Raw genomic sequence first — 19,543 nt, forward strand, 5'->3', positions numbered from 1 at the left:
CTGCCACTTATTAGTTGTGAAACCTTGACAAGTTCCTTATTTAGCTTCTCCCATAGTTTCCTTGTTTTAAGAAAGGGAAAATAATGTCTTCCAGATAGGATTGGTTGCCAGAGTTAAGGAGACTATAGTTAAAGTTCCTGATACTGTTTTTTTTTTTTTTTTTTTTTTGAGACCGAGCTCATTGCAACCTCTGCCTCCCAGGATCAAGCGATTCTTGTTCTCAGCTACACGAGTAATTGCGCTTATAGGTGTGCACCACCACGCCCGCCTAATTTTTGTATTTTTTAGTAGACACAGCATTTTGCCATGTTGGCCAGGCTGGTGCTCAAGCAGTCCGCCTGCCTTGGCCTCCCAAAGTGCCAGGACCACAAGTGTGAGCCACCATGCCCAGCCTCCTGATACATTTTTTGTTACTTAGAAAATCACCCTGAAGGTGGCCTGTTTCTGTAGTGTATTACAGAACTCGGAATTCTGCCAGTATTCTATGAAACTCTTGTCGTTTTGAACTGTATGCCAGTTATCAAATATATCATTTTTCTAATTGCTCCTCCCCCTTTTTATTTTTGATTTAATTATTCCCAGTTGTTTAATTCAGTTACATTTTATCTATAAGTAATATAATTAGATGAAACATTTTAAAATAATAGGTTGCATTGCTAGAATTTTCCTATTTTATATGCATTCATCATGTTATATATTTAATGTTAATTTCAAACTTAAAACAAAGATGCAAGACTAGAACAAAGACCTTTTCCCCCCGTACCACCCAAGAGCATACTGTAGATATGAGGCTTCAGTATCTCACCATAACTCCAGTGTACATCCCCAAAAAACTTGGAAACTCCACGTGATCTCACACAAGCACCCAAATCAGGAAATACACTTGGATACAATGCTTCCATCTAATGCACAGACCCCATCCTTGTTCTGTCACTATTTGTTACAGCCAGACCCTCCATAGAGTTGAGACAAAATCCCGTATTATGCTTTGTTTGCATCTAATTGTCACCTGTCTCCAGTTTCTTTCAGTCTGGAATGGTTTACTAGTCTTCCCTTGGCTTTCATAGCTTTGACCTTTCTGAAGATTACAGGCCACTTAACTTGAAGAATATCCCCTGTTTAAGTTGTCTGATATTTCCTGGTGTCTAGATTCAGGCTCTGTGTCCTTGGCAGGAATAGCGTATTTATTCCTTGTTCTTCATTGCAGCCCATCAGTTGGTGCATGAATTTAATTTTCCCATTACTGATGATTCTAACCTTGATTTTAATGGTCAGATGCATTGGAATCATGTAAATGTTCCACTTTGCATCAGATCTTCACCTACAAGTTTCAGTATCCGTTGGTACTTCCTGCCTAACTTGATTTTTATGATTTTTTGATGTTTGTGAAATAGTGACTTTCCAATTCTACCATTCCTTCTGTATGTATTAGTTGGCATTTTTCTGTGAGGAGAGCTTTCTCTTTTTCCCATTTAAAAAAATCATAGCAAAATATACTCAAGAAGTTACAATTTGTATTATTTTCATTTTCTATTTAAAATTATTTTATTTTTAAAAATTAGTTTTATTGAATTATAACTTGTATACAATTAAGTTCACCAATTTTAAGTGACTGACAAATGTATACAGTGTGTAATCTACACCACAGTCATCATGTAGAATATTTCCATTACTTCAGAAAGTCCTCTCATGCCCCCTTGCAGTCATTCCTTTCCCTATTTCTGGCACCTGACAGCAACTCATCTTCTTTTTGTCACGCTTGTTTTGCTTTTTCTATAATTTCATATACATTGAATCATATTATATATATTCTTATATTCTCATATGTGCCTAGGATAATACTTCTGAAATGCGTGTATCTTTTTGTCTATGACAGTAGTTTACTTTTGTTGTTGTTGATGTTGTTTTGTTTTTTTTTTGTTTTTTGAGATGGAGTCTCACCCTGTCACCAGGCTGGAGTGCAGTGGTGCGATCTTGGCTCACTGAAACCTCTGCCTCCCAAATTCATGCGATCCTCCTGCCTCAGCCTCCCGAGTAGCTGGGACTATAGGGGCACGCCACCACGCCAGCTAATTTTTTGTATTTTTAGTAGAGACGGAGTTTCACCATGTTGTCCAGGATGGTCTTGATCTCTTGACCTCATGAACTGCCCCCCTCAGCCTCCCAAAGTGCTGGGATTACAGGCGTGAGCCACCACGCCCGGCCTGTAGTTCACTTTTTTATTTGCTGGATAAAATTTCATTGTATGAGTGTGCTAAAATTGATCTCATTTATTTTGATGGTCAGTACCCTGATTTGCCAGTGGAAGCCCCTCCAACCTGGACTCCTTTCTTTCTTTTTTTTTTTTGGGAGATGGGGTTTTGTTCTTGTTGCTCAGGCTGGAGTGCAGTGGTATGATCTTGGCTCACTGCAACCTCCACCTCCCAGGTTCGAGCAATTCTTCTGCCTCAGCCTCCCAAGTAGCTGGGACTACAGGCACATGCCACTACACCCGGCTAATTTTTTGTATTTTAGTAGAGATGGGGTTTCACCACGTTGTCCAGGCTGGTCTCGAGCTCCTGAGCTCAGGCAATCCGCCTGCCTCAGTCTCCCAAAGTACTAGCATTATAGGTATGAGCCACTGTGCCTGGCCTTTTTTTTTTTTTTTTTTTGGGACAGAGTCTTGCTCTGCCACTTAGGCTGGAGTGCAGTGGCATGATCTTGGCTCACGGCAACCTCCGCCTCCTAGGTTCAAGTGGTCCTCCTGCCTCAGCCTCCCAAGTAGCTGGGACTACAGGCCTGTGCCGCCACACCCAGCTAATTTTTATATTTTTAGTAGAGACTCTATGTCCTTTCGACATATCTCTTCTCTATCTTTGAGTACTCCTTTGCTTTCTAACACAATAAGATTTTTCAGGTTTATTTTGCACCTTCCTTGCCACAGCCCTGTTTCCAGTGGAACATGGCGTTTATAAACCAGTAGCTGGGTGCTAGTTGTCTATCTTCTTTTTTAGACGGAATTTCACTCTTGTTGCCCAGGCTGGAGTGCAATAGCACGATCTTGGCTCACCACAACCTCCGCCTCCCAGGTTCAAGCGATTCTCCTGCCTCAGCCTCCTGAGTAGCTGGGATTACAGGCGTGTGCCACCACACCTGGCTAATTTTGTATTTTTAGTGGAGATAGGGTTTCTCCATGTTGGTCAGGCTGTTCTCGAACTCCCAACCTCAGGTGATCCACCCACCTTGGCCTCCCAAAGTGCTGGGATTATAGGCGTGAGCCACTGCGCCTGACCTGTCCATCTTAACCAAATTAAGGGACAGAGGATTAATGAATCGATTAAGTGTCAAGAGGCCGTATTACACTGTTTTAGAGTTTGAGCTGTGGACTACATTAGGCTTGCATTCAGATCCTGACTGCCATATATTTTGTCAAGGACATTAGGCTGGTTATTTAACTCCTTTAAGCCTTACTTTCCTATTCTGTAAAATGGGGATGAAAGTATCTCTCATTTTTTTTTTTTGAGACAGTTTCGCTGTGTCATTCAGGCAGGAACGCAGTGGTGCAATCACGGCTCACTGCAGCCATGACTTCCCAAGCTCAAGCAGTCCTCCTACCTCAGCCCCTTGGGTAGCTAGGACCACAGGCGTGTACCACTATGCCTAGCTAATTTTTGTATTTTTTTGTAGAGACAGGGTCTCACTATATTGCCCAGGCTGGTCTTGAACTTGTGGGTTCAAGCAGTCCTCCCATCTCAGCCTCCCAAAGTGCTGGGATTATAGGCATGAGATATCATGTCCTTTGAATCTAACTCTACAGGTTACCCCAAAGATGAAAAATTATAATTGTAAAGCATTTGGTTTAGTGACTATGACATAATAGTCACTCAAATACTATTAACGATAGCTTTTTTCCTTTTTTTTTAGTTTTTTAAAAATCCAAGGTCAACATATTAACAAAAGCTTTTATATAAGGCACTATACTTTTTTTTTTTTTTTTTTTTTAAGACGCAGTTTCGCTCTTGTCACCCAGGCTGGAGTGCAATGACTCAATTTCAGCTCACCACAACCTCCACCTCCCAGGTTCAAGTGATTCTCCTGCCTCAGCCTCCCGAGTAGCTGGGATTACAGGCATGCGCCACCATGAACGACTAATTTTATATTTTTAGTAGAGACGGGGTTTCTCCATGTTGGTCAGGCTGGTCTTGAACTCCCGCCCTCAGGTGATCCGCCTGCCTCGGCCTCCCAAAGTGCTGGGATTACAGGCATGAGCCACCATGCCTGGCTGGCACTATACTAATTTCTTTCTGTCTCCGAAGGGAGAAGCAGATTAATTTCAGTGTCTCTAACTGAAAGCTGAACAAATTCAAAACCAGTTGGATATGCTAGTGAATGGATTCTGGATTCTGATTTGTTGCTGCTCTGAGACAAAAGACTATATTTTCTGTCTACAGACTACTGAGAAAAAAGTTCACTCCTTATAGGACTTAATATTGGTTTGTTGACTCATCCTGATTGCTTTATGATTCAAGTTATAAATACTGCATTGCTTTTAAAGATAAAAAATCTTTTCATATTATTTATAGGAGCTTTGCTGGCAGTAGAACACGTGAAAGACGATGTCAGCATTTCCGTTGAAGAAGGGAAAGAGAATATTCTTCATGTTTCTGAGTAAGTGTTTTCATCTTTTTATTTTCAGTACTGATTGGCTTTTTCTTTTTTTTTTTTTTTGAGTTTTTTTAGACAGAGTCTCCCTCTTTTGCCCAGGCTGGCATGATCATAGCTCACTGTACCTAGAACTCGTGGACTCAGGATCCTGCCATCTCAGCCTCCCGAGTAGCTAGGACTGCAGGCACATGCCTCCACACCTGGCTAATTAAAAAATGTTTTTTGTAGAGATCAGGTATCACTATGTTGCCCAGGCCAGTTTCGAACTCCTGACCTCAAGCCGTCCTCTGGCCTCAGCATCCCAAAGCACTAGGGTTAAAGATGTGAGCCACCACGTTTGGCCTCTGAATGGCATTTAAAGAAATATTCGGCATCGCCGGGTGTGGTGGCTCACACCTGTAATCCCAGCACTTTGGGAGGCTGAGGCAGGCGGATTACGAGGTCAGGAGATCAAGACCATCCTGGGTAACACAGTGAAACCCTGTCTCTACTAAAAATACAAAAAATTATCCAGGTGTGGTGGAACGTTTTTGTAATCCCAGCTACCTGGGAGGCTGAGGCAGGAGAATTGCTTGAACCCGGGAGGCGGAGGTTGCAGTAAGCCAAGAACGTGCCACGGCACTCCAGCCTGGGTGACAGAGTTAGACTCTGTCTCAAAAAAAAAAAAAAAAAATTCAGCATTAAATGTTGTATGCTTATTTTACTTACTAATTAGGTAGATTGTCCCTAGAAAGAAGTATACTTTTCTTTTTTCTTTATTCTGAAAGAATTGAATCTAGAGACTTAAATTTTTCAGCAAACTGATTCCCCATGTAATCTGTTTAAAAGGAACTAGAGGTCCAGCTTCGAGAGCCCATCTGCAACACCAGCTCCTGAAATGAGGCACAGTTATTTAATTGGACTGGCCTATTCCCAGAAATGAGTGACTGGTTTAATGGGATCCTTTGGCGCCCAGCTATTGATTTTTTCCTGTACAACCACCAACTCAGCTTTTAACTGAAACTTCTAGGGAAGTTTCAGACAGGGGAATGTTGCCTCAGAAAGCAATACCCCAAAGACTGGCGCTTTGACATGCTGAGAGGCCTTAGAAACTACCTCAGAATCAGGGTACCTCTAACCTTGTTTCCTTTCACAACCCTCCATGCCCACCTCCCCCATCGTGTAGAGAGGGACTTTCTAGAATTTCCTCATCTGGCCAAGAAAGCATCTTTCCAAAAGAAATGCAGTTGACTTAAGTTCCGTCCTTGGGGATCTCATCAAATAATCTGGAAAGGTCGGTCAATCCCAGCTCAGACAGATTTCACCTGCTCTTCTGAGGGCAGCTTCAAGATATTACCTAGGTGACTTTATCCCTGTAATAAGACAGTCTTTGTTCCTGTGCCGCTCTGTTTCTTATCTTCCTTTAATGTTGCTCTCTCACCTCCCTGTGCCCACTTCCTGGTCCATTTATTCTGATGGTTTACTTTCGCTCAAAAGAATTATCTACATTCCCTATCTTTCTGTTCCCCTATGAAACAGGGTATGTGGCCAGGCGCGGTGGCTCATGCCTGTAATATCAACACTTTGGGAGGCCAAGGTGGGTGGATCACTTGACGTCAGGAGTCCGAGACCAGCCTGGCCAACTTGGTGAAACCTCGTTTGTACTAAAAATACAAAAAAAATTATCCGGGTGTGCTGGCCTGTGCCTGTAGTCCCAGCTACTCAGGAGGCTGAGGCAGGAGAATAGCTTGAACCTGGTGGGCGTACATTGCAGTGAGTTGAGATTGTGCCACTGCACTTCAACCTGGGCAACAGAGCAAGATTCTGTCTCAAAAAAAAAAAAAAACTCAAAAAACTTTGCCAGATAGAAGAATCTGGACCAGATTGAAAGAGGGTTTCAAGGATATGTTTTCAAGCAGGATGCAGATTTTGAAATGTTTAAATACAATGTTAAAGGTCCCTAATAAACTGATATAAGAAATACTTGTATTGGGGAAGGGATAAAATATACACAATAAGAGTATTACCAGCTTGGTGTCATTTTCTCATGAAAAAATCTTAGAAATAGGTTTGAAAGAGGTGCCATGCAGCTTCTTGACTTGGAGAACTGCAGTCCTCCTTGTTGAGCCTCAAAAGGAAAATGAAAAGAATGCAAGAGGAGGATTTCCGTTCTCTACCACTCTTTATCCTGATGCTTTATAATTCTTTGTTGACTAAAAATAATTGAATATGGTATAGTTTTATTAAGAGTTGTAATACATAAAATGTCACTAGTTCAAATATGTTGCTTTTAAAAGCCAGATGTTATTTATGTAGTATCTACAGTGATGTTACTTTCTTCTACCTGCAGTGATTGGAATTAGGCTAGTGTTGTAAGTTAACTTTAATGAATAAATCTAATGATTCTTGCCTTAATAAAAGTACTGCCTCAAGACAGAAAAATAGTCATTACTGAAATGCTTGGCTTCTGTTAATAGTAGGTACATATTTCAATTGAAAGCCACTAATTTGTCTTTGCCAGACTTAGTCTTACTGTTGGCTGGTCACAAAATTTATAAACTGTTTGTAGTGATAATCACAAAGGTGACTGTGCATAATATGAGTAAAGGAAATTAATCTGTAATTGCATTCTCAGAGTACTAACCTAAATGTTCTGTGTGCCTCTTGCCCTCTCAGTCCTCACTGCAGCCTTGGTCTCCTGGGCTCAAACGATTCCCCTGCCTCAGTGCCCCCTCCCCTCCAACCTGGCCCCCAAGTAGCTGGGACCACAGACACATGCCACTATGCCAGCGAATTTTTGTATTTTTGTAGAGATGGGATTTCGCCATGTTGCCTAGGCTGGTGTTTACCTCCTGGGCTCAAGCGATCCAGCCACTTCGGCCTCCCAAAATACTGGGATTATAGGCATGAGCCACCGCACCCAGCCGCAAAGGTAAACTTTGTATGTGTTCAAAATTAATGTCTTTCTACAAGGTTCCAAATATCATATTTGATCATTTATTTTATTTATTTATTTATTTATTTATTTAAGACGGAGTTTTGCTTTTGTTGCCCAGGCTGGAGTGCAATGGTGCGATCTCTGCTCACTGCAACCTCTGCCTCCTGGGTTCAAGTGATTCTCCTGCCTCAGCCTCCTGAGTAGCTGGGATTACAGGCACCCGCCACCATGCCTGGCTGATTTTTGTATTTTCAGTAGATTCGGGGTTTCACCGTGTTGGTCAGACTGGTCTTGAACTCCTGACCTCAGGTGATCCGCCCACCTCGGCCTCCCAAAGTGCTGGGATTACAGGCGTGAGCCACTGTGCCCGGCCTTGATCATGTTATTTAAATGTCGTGACAAAACTAGTCTATTAAAAATTTTTTTTTTTTTTTTAGAAATAGAGTCTTGCTCTGTCACCCAGGCTGGAGTGCAGTGGCACGATTATGGCTCACTGTTGCCTTAAACTCCTGGGATCAAGCCATCCTCCTGCCTCAGCTTCCCAAGTAGCTGGACTATAGGTCTGTACCACCATGCCAAGCTAATTTTGAGAGACAGGGTCTTGCATTATTTTTTAGTCTGGTCTTGATCTCCTGACCTCAAGCTATCCTCCCATCTTGCCCTTGCAAAGTGCTGGCATTACAGGCATAAGCCATTGTACCTGGCCCTAGTCTGTTTTTTTTATTAAAAGTTTTTGATGTGGCTGATATTTATTTTTTTTAGAGATGGAGTCTCACTCTGTCGCCTAGGCTGGAGTGCAGTGGTGTTATCATAGCTCACTGCAGCCTTGAGCTCCTGGGCTCAAGTTATCCCCCTGCCTCAGCCTCCTGAGTACCTGGGACCATAGGCATGTGCCACCACACCTGACTAATTTTTGAAATATTTTGTAGAGATAGGATCTCACTTTGTTTCCCACGCTGGTCTCAGACTCCTGGCATCAAGCAGTCCTCCTGCCTTGGCTTCCCAAAGTTCTGAGGAGTTTTGATGAGATAGGATCTTTTTCTGTTGCTCAGACTGGAGTGCAGTGGCACAATCACGGCTCACTACTCACTGCATACTTAAACCCCTGGGTTTAAGCGATCCTCCTGCCACAGCCTCCCGAGTAGCTGGGACTACAGACATGCACTACTACATTCGGCTAATTTTTAAAAAATTTTTTGTAGGGACAGGGTTGCCCTATGTTGCCTAGGCTGGTCTTGAACTCCTGGCTTAAAGTGATCCTCCTGCCTCAGCCTTCCAAAGTGCTGGGAGTATAGGTGTGAGCCACCACGCCCAGCCTCATTAAATTTTTTTTTTTTTTTTTTTTAAATCAAAGCTATGGCTGGGCTTCGTGACTCACACCTGTAATCCCAGGTGTAATTGGGATTGGAGTACTGTGCCCTGTACTCCAGCCTGAGTGATAGAGGGAGAACTCCATCTCTAAAAAATAAAACAAAAAACCCAAAGCTACATATGCAAATACTTTAGTGGCATAGTGCTGTAAGTATTTGAGTAAAAAACACCAGTCATTCACCTCCCATCTTCTATTTTTCCCTCTATAGGAACAAACATTTCAACTCTTTTGAGCTGATTCTTTTGTATTGACCTCTGTCTTTAACATTCTAGTATTGTTTCTCCTTATTTTTCCACTTTTAGACAATATCTTTCCACTAAGAAAGAAAGCTGGGCCGGGCACAGTGGCTGAAGCCTGTAATCCTAGCACTTTGGAAGGCCGAGGCGAGTGGATTGCTTGAGCTCAGCAGTTTGAGACCAGCCTGGGCAACATAGTAAAATCCTGTCTCTACCAAAAAAAAAGCAAAAATTAGCTCGGCGTACTCCCAGCTACTTGGAGGCTGAGGCAGGACGATCACCTGAGCCCAGGAGACGGAGGTTGCAGTAGAGCCAGGATCGCACCACTGCACTCCAGCATGGATGACAGAGGGAGACGCTGTCTCAAAAAAAAAAAAAAAAAAAAAGATAAACTGAGCTGGGCGTGGTGGCTCACGCCTTTAATCCCAGCACTTTGGGAGGCCAAGGCGGACAGATCACCTGAGGTCAGGAGTTCGAGACCAGCCTGACCAACATGGAGAAACCCCATCTCTACTAAAAATACAAAACTTGCCGGGCATGGTGGTGCATGCCTGTAATCCCAGCTATTCAGGAGGCTGAGGCAGGAGAATCGCTTGAACCCGGGAGGTGGAGGTTGCAGTGAGCTGAGATTGTGCCATTGCACTCTAGCCTGGGGAACAATAGTGAAACTCCATCTCCAAAAAAAAAAAGATAAAGCTGAAACACTTTCCCCTGTTGCCACTACATACACACAGTCACCCCATACTCATGAACTTCTGCTCTCTACCTCCCCCTTTCTCCCAGTGTAGTTGTACCATAATTGTCATTTGATTACCATTCTGTATTTACATTATAATGGCCGTGTAAGTTTTATTTACTGCTGAGCCACATAGTATAATTGCTTTTCATGTAAAACTATTAGTTTTCCATGGAATAATTGGTGTTTGTTTGCTTTGTAATTTTCTTTGAAACTTTCTGATTTCTGAACTTTTCTATGTCACTTCAGGAAGTTTGGAGGGATCTTCCCTTAGGAGTCAGTATTCTCAAATTTTACAATAATATGCTTTAGTTTGGGTCTGTTTTACAATAATATGCTTTAGTTTGGGTCAGTTCTGCTGGGCATTTGGTTGCCTCTTTCATTATGGAAACTTGGAAATCCTGCTTTTGGAAATTGAAAACACTTTTTCTTTGAAAAATGTTTTTCTCTCTATTTTCTGTTCTTTATGTGGATGTTGGGATTAGTCCTTTTATTTTTCTAAGTTGTCACCTCCATTTTCCATCTCTCTCTATTTTTTTTTTTTTTTTTTGAGACGGAGTCTTGCTCTGTTGCCCAGGCTGGAGTGCAGTGGCACAATCCAGGCTCACTGCAACCTCCGCCTCCCAGGTTCAAGCGATTCTCCTGCCTCAGCCCCCAAGTAGCTGGGATTACAGGCGTGCGCCACCATGCCTGGCTAATTTTTGTATTTTTAGTAGAGATGGGATTTCACGATGTTGTCCAGGCTGGTCTGGAACTCCTAACCTCAGGTGATCCACCCACCTCGGCCTCCCAAAGTGCTGGGATCACAGGCGTGAGCCACCGAGCCCAGCCTCTTTATTTTTATTTTTAGAGATGGAGGTCTCAGTATGCTGTCCAGGCTGGAGTGCAACGGATAGTTGCAGGTGCAATTATAGCACACTACAGCATCCAACTCCTGGGCTTAGCGATACACCTGCTTCAGCCCCCTGAGTAGTTGGGACTACAGGTGTGTACCAACATGCCTGGCCCATTTTTTTTTTTCCTTTGCTTTCTGGAAAGTTTCTCAACTTTATTTTCCCATTTTTCTATTGAGGTTTTTAATTTTGGCTATTATATTTTTAGTATCTGAGTGTTCTGTTTTTTTACATTCTGGATACTCTTTTTTTATTATCCTGTTGTTTTATGATTGCAGTATTTTTGTTTCATTGCTAAAAATAAATTTATTCTTTTAAGAACTTGTATTTTAGATTCAGTGGTACATGTGCAGGTTTGTTATGTAGGTAAACTTGTGTCATGGGGTTTGTTGTACATACTATTTTGTCACCCAGGTACTAAGCCATCCAATAGTTATTTTTTCTGCTCTTCTCCCTCCTCCCAACATCCACCCTCAAGCCCCAGTGTCTTTTGTTCCCTTTTTTGTGTTCATGTGTTCTCATCATTAAGTTCCCACTTATAAGTGAGAACATGCAGTATTTGGTTTTCTGTTCTTCTGTCAGTTTGCTAAATATAATGGCCTCCAGTGCCATCCATGTTCCTGCAAAAGACATGATCTTGTTTTTTTTATGGCTGCATAGTATTCCATGGTGTATATGTACCACATTTTCTTTATCCAGTCTGTCACTGATGGGCATTTAGGTTGATTCCATGTCTTTGTTATTGTGAATAGTGCTGCAGTGAACATTTCCATGCATGTGTCTTTATGGTAGAATGAACTATATTCCTCTGAGTGTACAGCCAGTAATGGGATTGCTGGGTCGAATCGTAGTTCTGTTTTTAGCTCTTTGAGAAAACGCCATACTGCTTTTTACAGTGGTTTGACTAATTTACACTCGCACCAACAGTGTGTGGTTTTTTGTTTTTTGTTGTGAGATGGAGTCTTGCTCCACTGCCCAGGCTGGAGTGCAGTGGTGCGATCTTGGCTCACTGCAACCTCCACTTCCCGGGTTCAAGCAATTCTCCTACCTCAGCCTCCTGAGTAGCTGGGATTACAAGTGCCCACCACCACAGCCGGCTAATTTTTATATTTGTAGAAGAGACAGGGTTTCACCAGGTTGGCCAGGCTGGTCTCAAGCTCCTGACCTCAAGTGATCTATCTGCCTCAGCCTCCCAAAGTGCTGGGATTACAGGCATGAGCCACCACACCTGGCCTGTGATGGGTTTGGATGAGGTTTGATCTGCCTTCTTAGCCTCTTTATTAGCAATATATTCTTGGCTCCTTTGCCTTGATTTATTTTATTTATTTATTTTTTTTGAGACACGGTCTCTCTCTGTCACCCAGGCTGAAGTGCAGTGTGTGATCTCAGCTTACTGTGAGTTCAAGCGATTCTTGTGCCTCAGCCTTCTGAGTAGCTGGGAGTACAGGTGCATGCCACTATGCCTGGCTAATTTTTGTGTTTTTAGTAGAGATGGGGTTTCACCATATTAGCCAGGCTGGTCTCAAACTCCTGACCTCAAGTGATCTGCCCGTCTTGGCCTCCCAAAGTGCTGGGATTACAGGTGTGAGTCCCATGCCTGGCCAGCCTTGATTTATTTTAAATCACTGTTATTCTCAATATCCCAGTTATATTTTCATATTTGCACCTCTGAATAGACATGTAAAGAACAAATTAGCAGACCGGGTGCGGTGGCTCACGCCTGTAATCCCAGCACTTTGGGAGGCTGAGGCAGGTGGATCACCTGAGGTCAGGAGCTCGAGACCAGCCTGGCCAACATTGTGAAACCCCGTCTCTACTAAAAATACAAAAAATTAGCCTGTCGTGGTGCCAGGCACCTATAATCACAGCTACTTGAGAGGCTGAGGCAGGAGAATTGCTTGAACCCTGGAGGCAGAGGTTACAGTGAACTGAGATCACACCATTGCACTCCAGCTTGGGCAACAAGAGCGAAACTCCATCTGAAACAAACAAACAAATTAGCAGATCTGTTTTTTTAGTATAGTAGAAAATACATGGTAAATATAATAAAGTTTCCATTTTTACATTTCTTCGTACGTCTCATGACTTACTGATTTGCTAGAGCGGCAGTAATATTTTATCTCGTGCTTATATTCTAGAAATGTGATATTCACAGATGTGAATTCTATACTTCGCTACTTGGCTAGAGTTGCAACTACAGCTGGGTTATATGGCTCTAATCTGATGGAACATACTGAGGTAAGCAATGAACATTTTGTTGTGTGTGTTTTGTCTTATGCTTCTGTTTTTTTTTATGGGAACCTCATCATTTATTGTTGGCTTATGAACTATTCCACTTAAGGATATTAATAGAGTGTTAATTATATAGACCAAGGTACAGAATGCTCATCTTGTTTTTGTTGTCACAAAAAAATTCTTTTTTTGTAATTCCTAAGTTTGAACGTTTAATCCCCTACCAGCTGTTCTTTTGGGGCATTTAGTGCCATCTTTGCCTTCACAGATTCCTAGCATTTCATAGCCAGATGGGGCTGTATAGATCATCTTATCCAACTTTCTTACTTTACGGATAAGGCAGCAGGCCTAGAAAATTTAAGAAGTTTGACCAGGGTAACACGCATAGTTTGGATCCCATTTTCTTTTCTTTCTAAGTGTATGCCTTGTTTAATTAATTATATTAGTAGTAAATTAAATTTTGATACAATCACGTGCCTCTTAACAATGGGATGCGTTCTGAGAAATGTGTTATTAGGCAGTTTCATCATTCTATCACCATCATAGAGTGTACCTACAAAAACCTAAATGGGATGGCCTACTACACACCTAGGCTATACAGTGTTGCCTATTCCTTCTAGACTACAGACCTATAATGGCAAGTTACAATACTCAATACAGTAGGCAATTGTAACACAATACGTATTTGTGTATCTAAACATAGACAACATAGATAAAACTATAACCTTATGGGACCATTGTCATATATGCAGTCTGTCATTGACTGAAATGTCATTATGCAGTAGATGACAGTACTGCTTTTTAGATGCTGCTTTTTTTCCTGTTTGTATTCTGCTTTAACCTTCCTAAATTTCATAAAATTCAAAGTACACAGAATGGTTTCTAAGTACTAACTTCTAAATTTTTCAAGTAAATGAATCTGTTTGGCTAGGTACCATCCCTTCAGTTCATTCAGGTTGGTTACTTATTTCTGCCACCAATTCTCAAATTCTTATTTTCCTGTTCTTTCCTGAAGTGCCCCGCCACACTCCTGTAAAAAAAAAAAAAAACCAGAAAGCATAGCAAAGTAAATGTGGCATTTATTTAAGCTCCATTTTAGATTTTAGGCAATCAGAATTTAGTCCACATAATGATAAATTGTATAATTTGAGAAAGGAAAAGCATAGTAAGAGTGTACTGTTGCTCTAGTTAACTAGAATTTTTTTATGGTCTTTCTTTTTATAAGTTGAAATGTTGGAGTGCATTTCTTTTCTATCTTTTATGTTGACAGATTGATCACTGGTTGGAGTTCAGTGCTACAAAATTATCTTCATGTGATTCCTTTACTTCTGCAATTAATGAACTCAATCATTGCCTGTCTCTGAGAACATACTTAGTTGGAAACTCCTTGAGTTTAGCAGATTTATGTGTTTGGGCCACCCTAAAAGGTATCAATAATTCTTATAATCCTCTGTTTTAATTGTTTAATATTTTGCTGGATAAGAATTATACATATTTCTGTGTGTATGCATGTATGTATATGTGTGTGTATATATATATGTTTAGATAGTAACTTAGGACTTTATTACAGAGGAATGACCTCCCTGGCTGTTTTATTCCTATGCAGCTACAGGAATTCCCTGTCTTTTTCTGCCGTCGTCTGTCTCACAACCCCAACTTCCTTCTTGCCTTTGGAGCTGATCTTATTTCTGATAAAGAAGTCCCCATCCCATTTATGTTAGCACCTCTCCTACTTCAGCTGTTATTTTACTCCAGACACTTGTCTCTGACTTGAAAAAAGCCATTATTGCTCAGTGAGTGCGTGATTGGTAGGTTAGGGAGTAGTGGGATGATGTGGAGTTGTGGTTTTTCTTGGAGGTCACTTCCGTCTTCTACAACTAGTTTGCAACAAGTAAGAATATGCTTTTTCCAACTTGGAAAGCCAGTTTTTTCAAAAACAACTTTCTTGAGGTATAATTGATATACAGAAAATCACACTTATTTAAAAATGTATTATTTGATAAATTTTGACATATGTGTGTATACACACACACACACACACACACACACAGATGTGGAACTATGGTTACAATCAAGATAATAAATATATCCACCACCCCCAAAATTTCCTCATGCCCTTTGTAATCATCCACCTTCACCAGGTCCCAAGCAACCAGCACGCCCAGCTTTGCGTATTTTTCATCTTCAGTTCGTTGTATCTACGGTTATGGAACCCATGGTTCAATGTATATCCAGATATTTAAAATTTCATTTTCTTTGGAAGCACAACTTTAAGCCATCTCATTTACTTCAATTAGTCACAACTGGAACTTTGGTTTTGAAGCTGCAGATCTATTGAATAGTTTAAAATTATCTTTGCTCATAGGAAATGCTGCCTGGCAAGAACAGTTGAAACAGAAGAAAGCTCCAGTTCATGTAAAACGTTGGTTTGGCTTTCTTGAAGCCCAGCAGGCCTTCCAGTCAGTAGGTACCAAGTGGGATGTTTCAACAACCAAAGCTCGAGTGGTAAGCCTTTTTTTCTTTCTTAAAAAAAAAAACAAAAAAAAAACACTTTGGGAGACCAAGGCGGGCGGATCACAAGGTTAGGAGATTGAGACCATCCTGAATAACACGGTGAAACTCCATCTCTACTAAAAATATACAAAAAACAAAAAATTAGCCAGGAGTGATGGTGGGTGCCTGTGGTCCCAGCTACTCGGGAGGCTGAGGCAGGAAAATGGTGTGAACCTGGGAGGCGGAGCTTGCAGTGAGCCGGGGTCGCGCCACTGCACTCCAGCCTGGGCAACAGAGCGAGACTCCATCTCAAAAAAAAAACGATGACATTTCAGTCTGTCTGAGGCACTAGGTCTGAAAAGACAATTATTCCTACTCATAAAGTTTATTTTCTTTTAATAAATTTAAAAGGATCTTCTTGCAAGAATCTGACATTTTTAAGTCTTGGTTTCACATTTAATTGTTCATCTATATAAAGCCCTAATCTTTATAATTATATAGCTAAAGATTTTGATCATCCAGTGTATGTCCCTTAGGCAATCCAAACGCCATATAAATAAAATCTCATAATTTTACACCTTTGCAATTGTTTCTTTCTTCTGAATCTCCTGGTTTTTGAACCATTGAGCATCAAGTCCTGGGATTCTGCAGCACTTTTTCATTGATTCTGTAGGAAAATGTGACATAATGTACAGTACAAAAGCTCCTTTTCTCAACCAGAGTTGCTCCACTTTGATCTGTTTTACACTTTAGGAATATGTTGTAAAGTTTTGATTTAATTAAGGTTTTCTAATGTAAAATTTGAAAACTACTGTCTACTTGGATAAAGATAGCCCAGTCCACTCAGTTGTTTTGCCTACAAATCTTTACTCATCCTTCACTGTTTTTCACATTTACTCAACGAGTCCTGTTATGACTTCTCGTGTGTAGATTTGTTTTCTGTCTATCTTCAGTGCTGTTGCACTTTGTTAAGGCCTAATTTTTCCTTGCTAGGTTTAATACTATAATCTCATAACTAAACTTCCTTTTGTCTCATCTTTCTCTAGTTCAGGGTATCACTTTAGAAAACACAAATCCATGGTCCTATTATCCCTGAGGACTGACTCCTCATTGCCTAAAACTTAAAAGCCAAACTTAAAAGGTCCTCTGTGTTTTTGACTTAATCTATTTCAGCTTCCTTCCCTACCCACCCAATATGCATTCCTAACTTTTCATGGACATTGCACTACTTTTTCCTGCCTTTGTGCCTTACCTACTCTGTTATTTATTTACTTAGAATGAATACCCCATATACTTTTTTTTTTTTTTTTTTTTTTTGAGACAGAGTTTTGCTCGTCACCCAGGCTGGAGTGCAGTGGCATGATCTCGGCTCACTGCAGCCTCTGCCTCCCAGGTTCAAGCGATTATCCTGCCTCAGCCTCCTGAGTAGCTGGGACTACAGGTGCACGCTGCCACGCCCAGCTAATTTTTGTACTTTTAGTAGAGATAGGGTTTCACCATGTTAGCCAGTCTGGTCTCAAACTTCTGACCTCAGGTGATCTGTCATCCTTGGCCTCCCAAAGTGCTGGGATTACAGGTGTGAACCACCGTGCCCAGCATCCCATATACTCCATCTGATACATTTCTACTTATCTTCGCGGTCCAGCTTGGTTCTTAACTCCTTTTAAGCTTTTCCTGATAAAGCTAGATATTGCTGATTAATTTCAACTGAGTGCTCTAACAGCACCCTGAACATATCTCTATTACTGGTATTTGGTTTTATTTATATTCTTAACCAGATTTTGCACCCTCAAGTGTAGGGACGATGTTCTAGTCGTCATATTTTTCATAACCAGTGTGTGTAGTGCCTGGCACATTTGTTGAATGAGTGTGTTCTTAGACATTTAACCATAAGACTTTCTGTTGTGATGGTGGTTGTGTTTTTCAGGCACCTGAGAAAAAGCAAGATGTTGGGAAATTTGTTGAGCTACCAGGTGCGGAGATGGGAAAGGTTACCGTCAGATTTCCTCCAGAGGCTAGTGGGTAAGAAAATGTAACTCACATTTATAATTTAATATATTTAGTGGGAAAGCTTTAAAACAGTGATTAAATACTTAAAGTATTAATAGGTTAATAATATAGAAGAACATAAGATTTTAATTGTGAGAGTTAAAATTCTAAACATCTGAATAGTTTTTATGTTATTAATAGTTAATGTTGATTTAATTTGTAGTTTGTTTGTCAACTTAGTAAAAGAGACAACATTTTAATTTTATCCTGACAGAACTTTAATTATGTAATTAACAAAATATCCAAAAATAAAACTTAAATTTCATTTTTATTTTTAGATTTTTGGGCTTTCATTTAATTGGATTTGTATTTGTACCCTGAGCAGTCCTTTTAATTAGCCGTTGAAGTTATAATAGCATTGGTCTTTAAGTTATTTTTTTCCCCCAAATAAAGGAAGGGGAGTCCTGAAAAGCCTGTTCCTATTCGTTTCTTTCCGTTAGGTTTCCCAACCCCTTTATCTCTTGGTACCCATGGAAAGTAGTATTTGAATAGCTCATTAGAGAAAAAGACTGTTCTGTATGGTGGTCACCAGGCTGGGGCTGCTGCAGGCCTTGCCCACCATTCCCCAGGGCTGAGAAGGAAGTCTTTGTCTTTGCACACCTGTCATCCTATTTGAAGTATACTGGACAAGCTTTATAACAGTGTCCTTCCAATGATGTTAATATAATAAAATACCTCTTATTAAAGCAGTTAGCCTCACTTAGAAAATTAACCATTAGGAAAATGTTCTGCCATGTTTTGTAATTGAGGTGATTATTTTTTCCAAATTTAAAATTTCCAAATTTAATTTTTTAGATTTTGTATTCCATCACCATAATGAAATTCCCACCTTTCTATAGCACACAGTAGAAACTGGAAGATACAGAAACAATTTTCTTTTAGCTATGTATTTAATAGTTCTTCACAAACTATTTCATAAGCATCATTAACAGTAAAATTACTTTTAGAATTTCACATTTTGCCTCTGCTTTTCTGTTTGCTGATTCAGGAGGTGAAATAAAGGGTAGATAGAAGGAGATGAAACAGAAGTGATGACTGTGGAAAATTCACAGACTTGATCATTAAATGGTTGATTGGTAATTGACTAAGTGGATTCAGTCATAAATGATACTTAACTTACATGGTTTAATATCTGTAGACATCTTGGTTTCCTACCGTCTAGTATTCTGCTACTGTGCACTTGGTATGAGAGGTCATGATTGTCCTGTTGGATAGTGACCTTAATTGTCTAAAAGCCACCTTTTTTTGGCAGTGGCCATTTATAGCTGCGCCACTTGAACATTTGTCTTTTTTAAATCTTTTCATATTTTGTGTCACTGTCACTTCTTGGAATAGTAAGTTCCCCATGTTTGTATATTTACAGTATAAGATATATTTACCTGTTGTAAATTATGTCAGAGACTACGCTCATCAGACAATTTTGGGGTTATGAATATAAATCAGTATTTAGTTTTTCTTACTATGCATAGTTTTCATCATCTCTTCTTATACTGTTAAAGAGTTTTTCTTTAATTACTATTTTTTCATTTTTTCTTTTCTGTGTCTTAAGTGAAAGGCTAGAAGGCTTGGCTTAGCCTTTTATTCTTATTCTTAGCTAACATATACATAACACCTATTATGTACAGGTGCTACTACGTGCTTTACTTATAGTAACTTATTAATCCCAACAGCCTTCTGAGGAAGGCACTGTTGTTATCTCTGTTTTACAAATGGTTTCGGAAACAGATTCATATGTTGTAGTAACTTGCCAAGCTCAAACCTCTACCATCTGGCTCTAGAATCCATATAATTAAAAATTATACTAAATGTATCTGTTAAATGTGGCAGAAGCCCAATTCAGCATCAGTGCTAACTCATGCAGCATGATTATTTTGTGTGTGTGTGTGTGTGTGTGTGTGTGTGTGTGTGTGTGTGTGTGTTTTAGCGATTCTGATATAGATTCACTCTTTAACTGATGATTTTAGTTGTCTT

General features: G+C 40.4%; 1 protein-coding gene across 2 annotated transcripts in view; it reads left to right on the plus strand.

Moving 5' to 3' along the window:
• The window catches only part of EPRS1 (glutamyl-prolyl-tRNA synthetase 1), an 81,891-nt gene that overhangs the window by 1,790 nt on the left and 60,558 nt on the right, over nucleotides 1–19,543 (plus strand). For both annotated transcript variants that reach the window (XM_012506579.2, XM_003265084.4), the window contains exons 2-6: nucleotides 4,563–4,647; nucleotides 12,937–13,036; nucleotides 14,301–14,457; nucleotides 15,396–15,535; nucleotides 17,451–17,545. In XM_012506579.2, the coding sequence (XP_012362033.1) occupies nucleotides 4,563–4,647; nucleotides 12,937–13,036; nucleotides 14,301–14,457; nucleotides 15,396–15,535; nucleotides 17,451–17,545 (577 nt within the window). The remainder of the gene's footprint in view (nucleotides 1–4,562; nucleotides 4,648–12,936; nucleotides 13,037–14,300; nucleotides 14,458–15,395; nucleotides 15,536–17,450; nucleotides 17,546–19,543) is intronic.

Source organism: Nomascus leucogenys, chromosome 5, assembly GCF_006542625.1.
Source record: "Nomascus leucogenys isolate Asia chromosome 5, Asia_NLE_v1, whole genome shotgun sequence".
In the NCBI taxonomy this organism is placed as follows: domain Eukaryota; kingdom Metazoa; phylum Chordata; class Mammalia; order Primates; family Hylobatidae; genus Nomascus; species Nomascus leucogenys.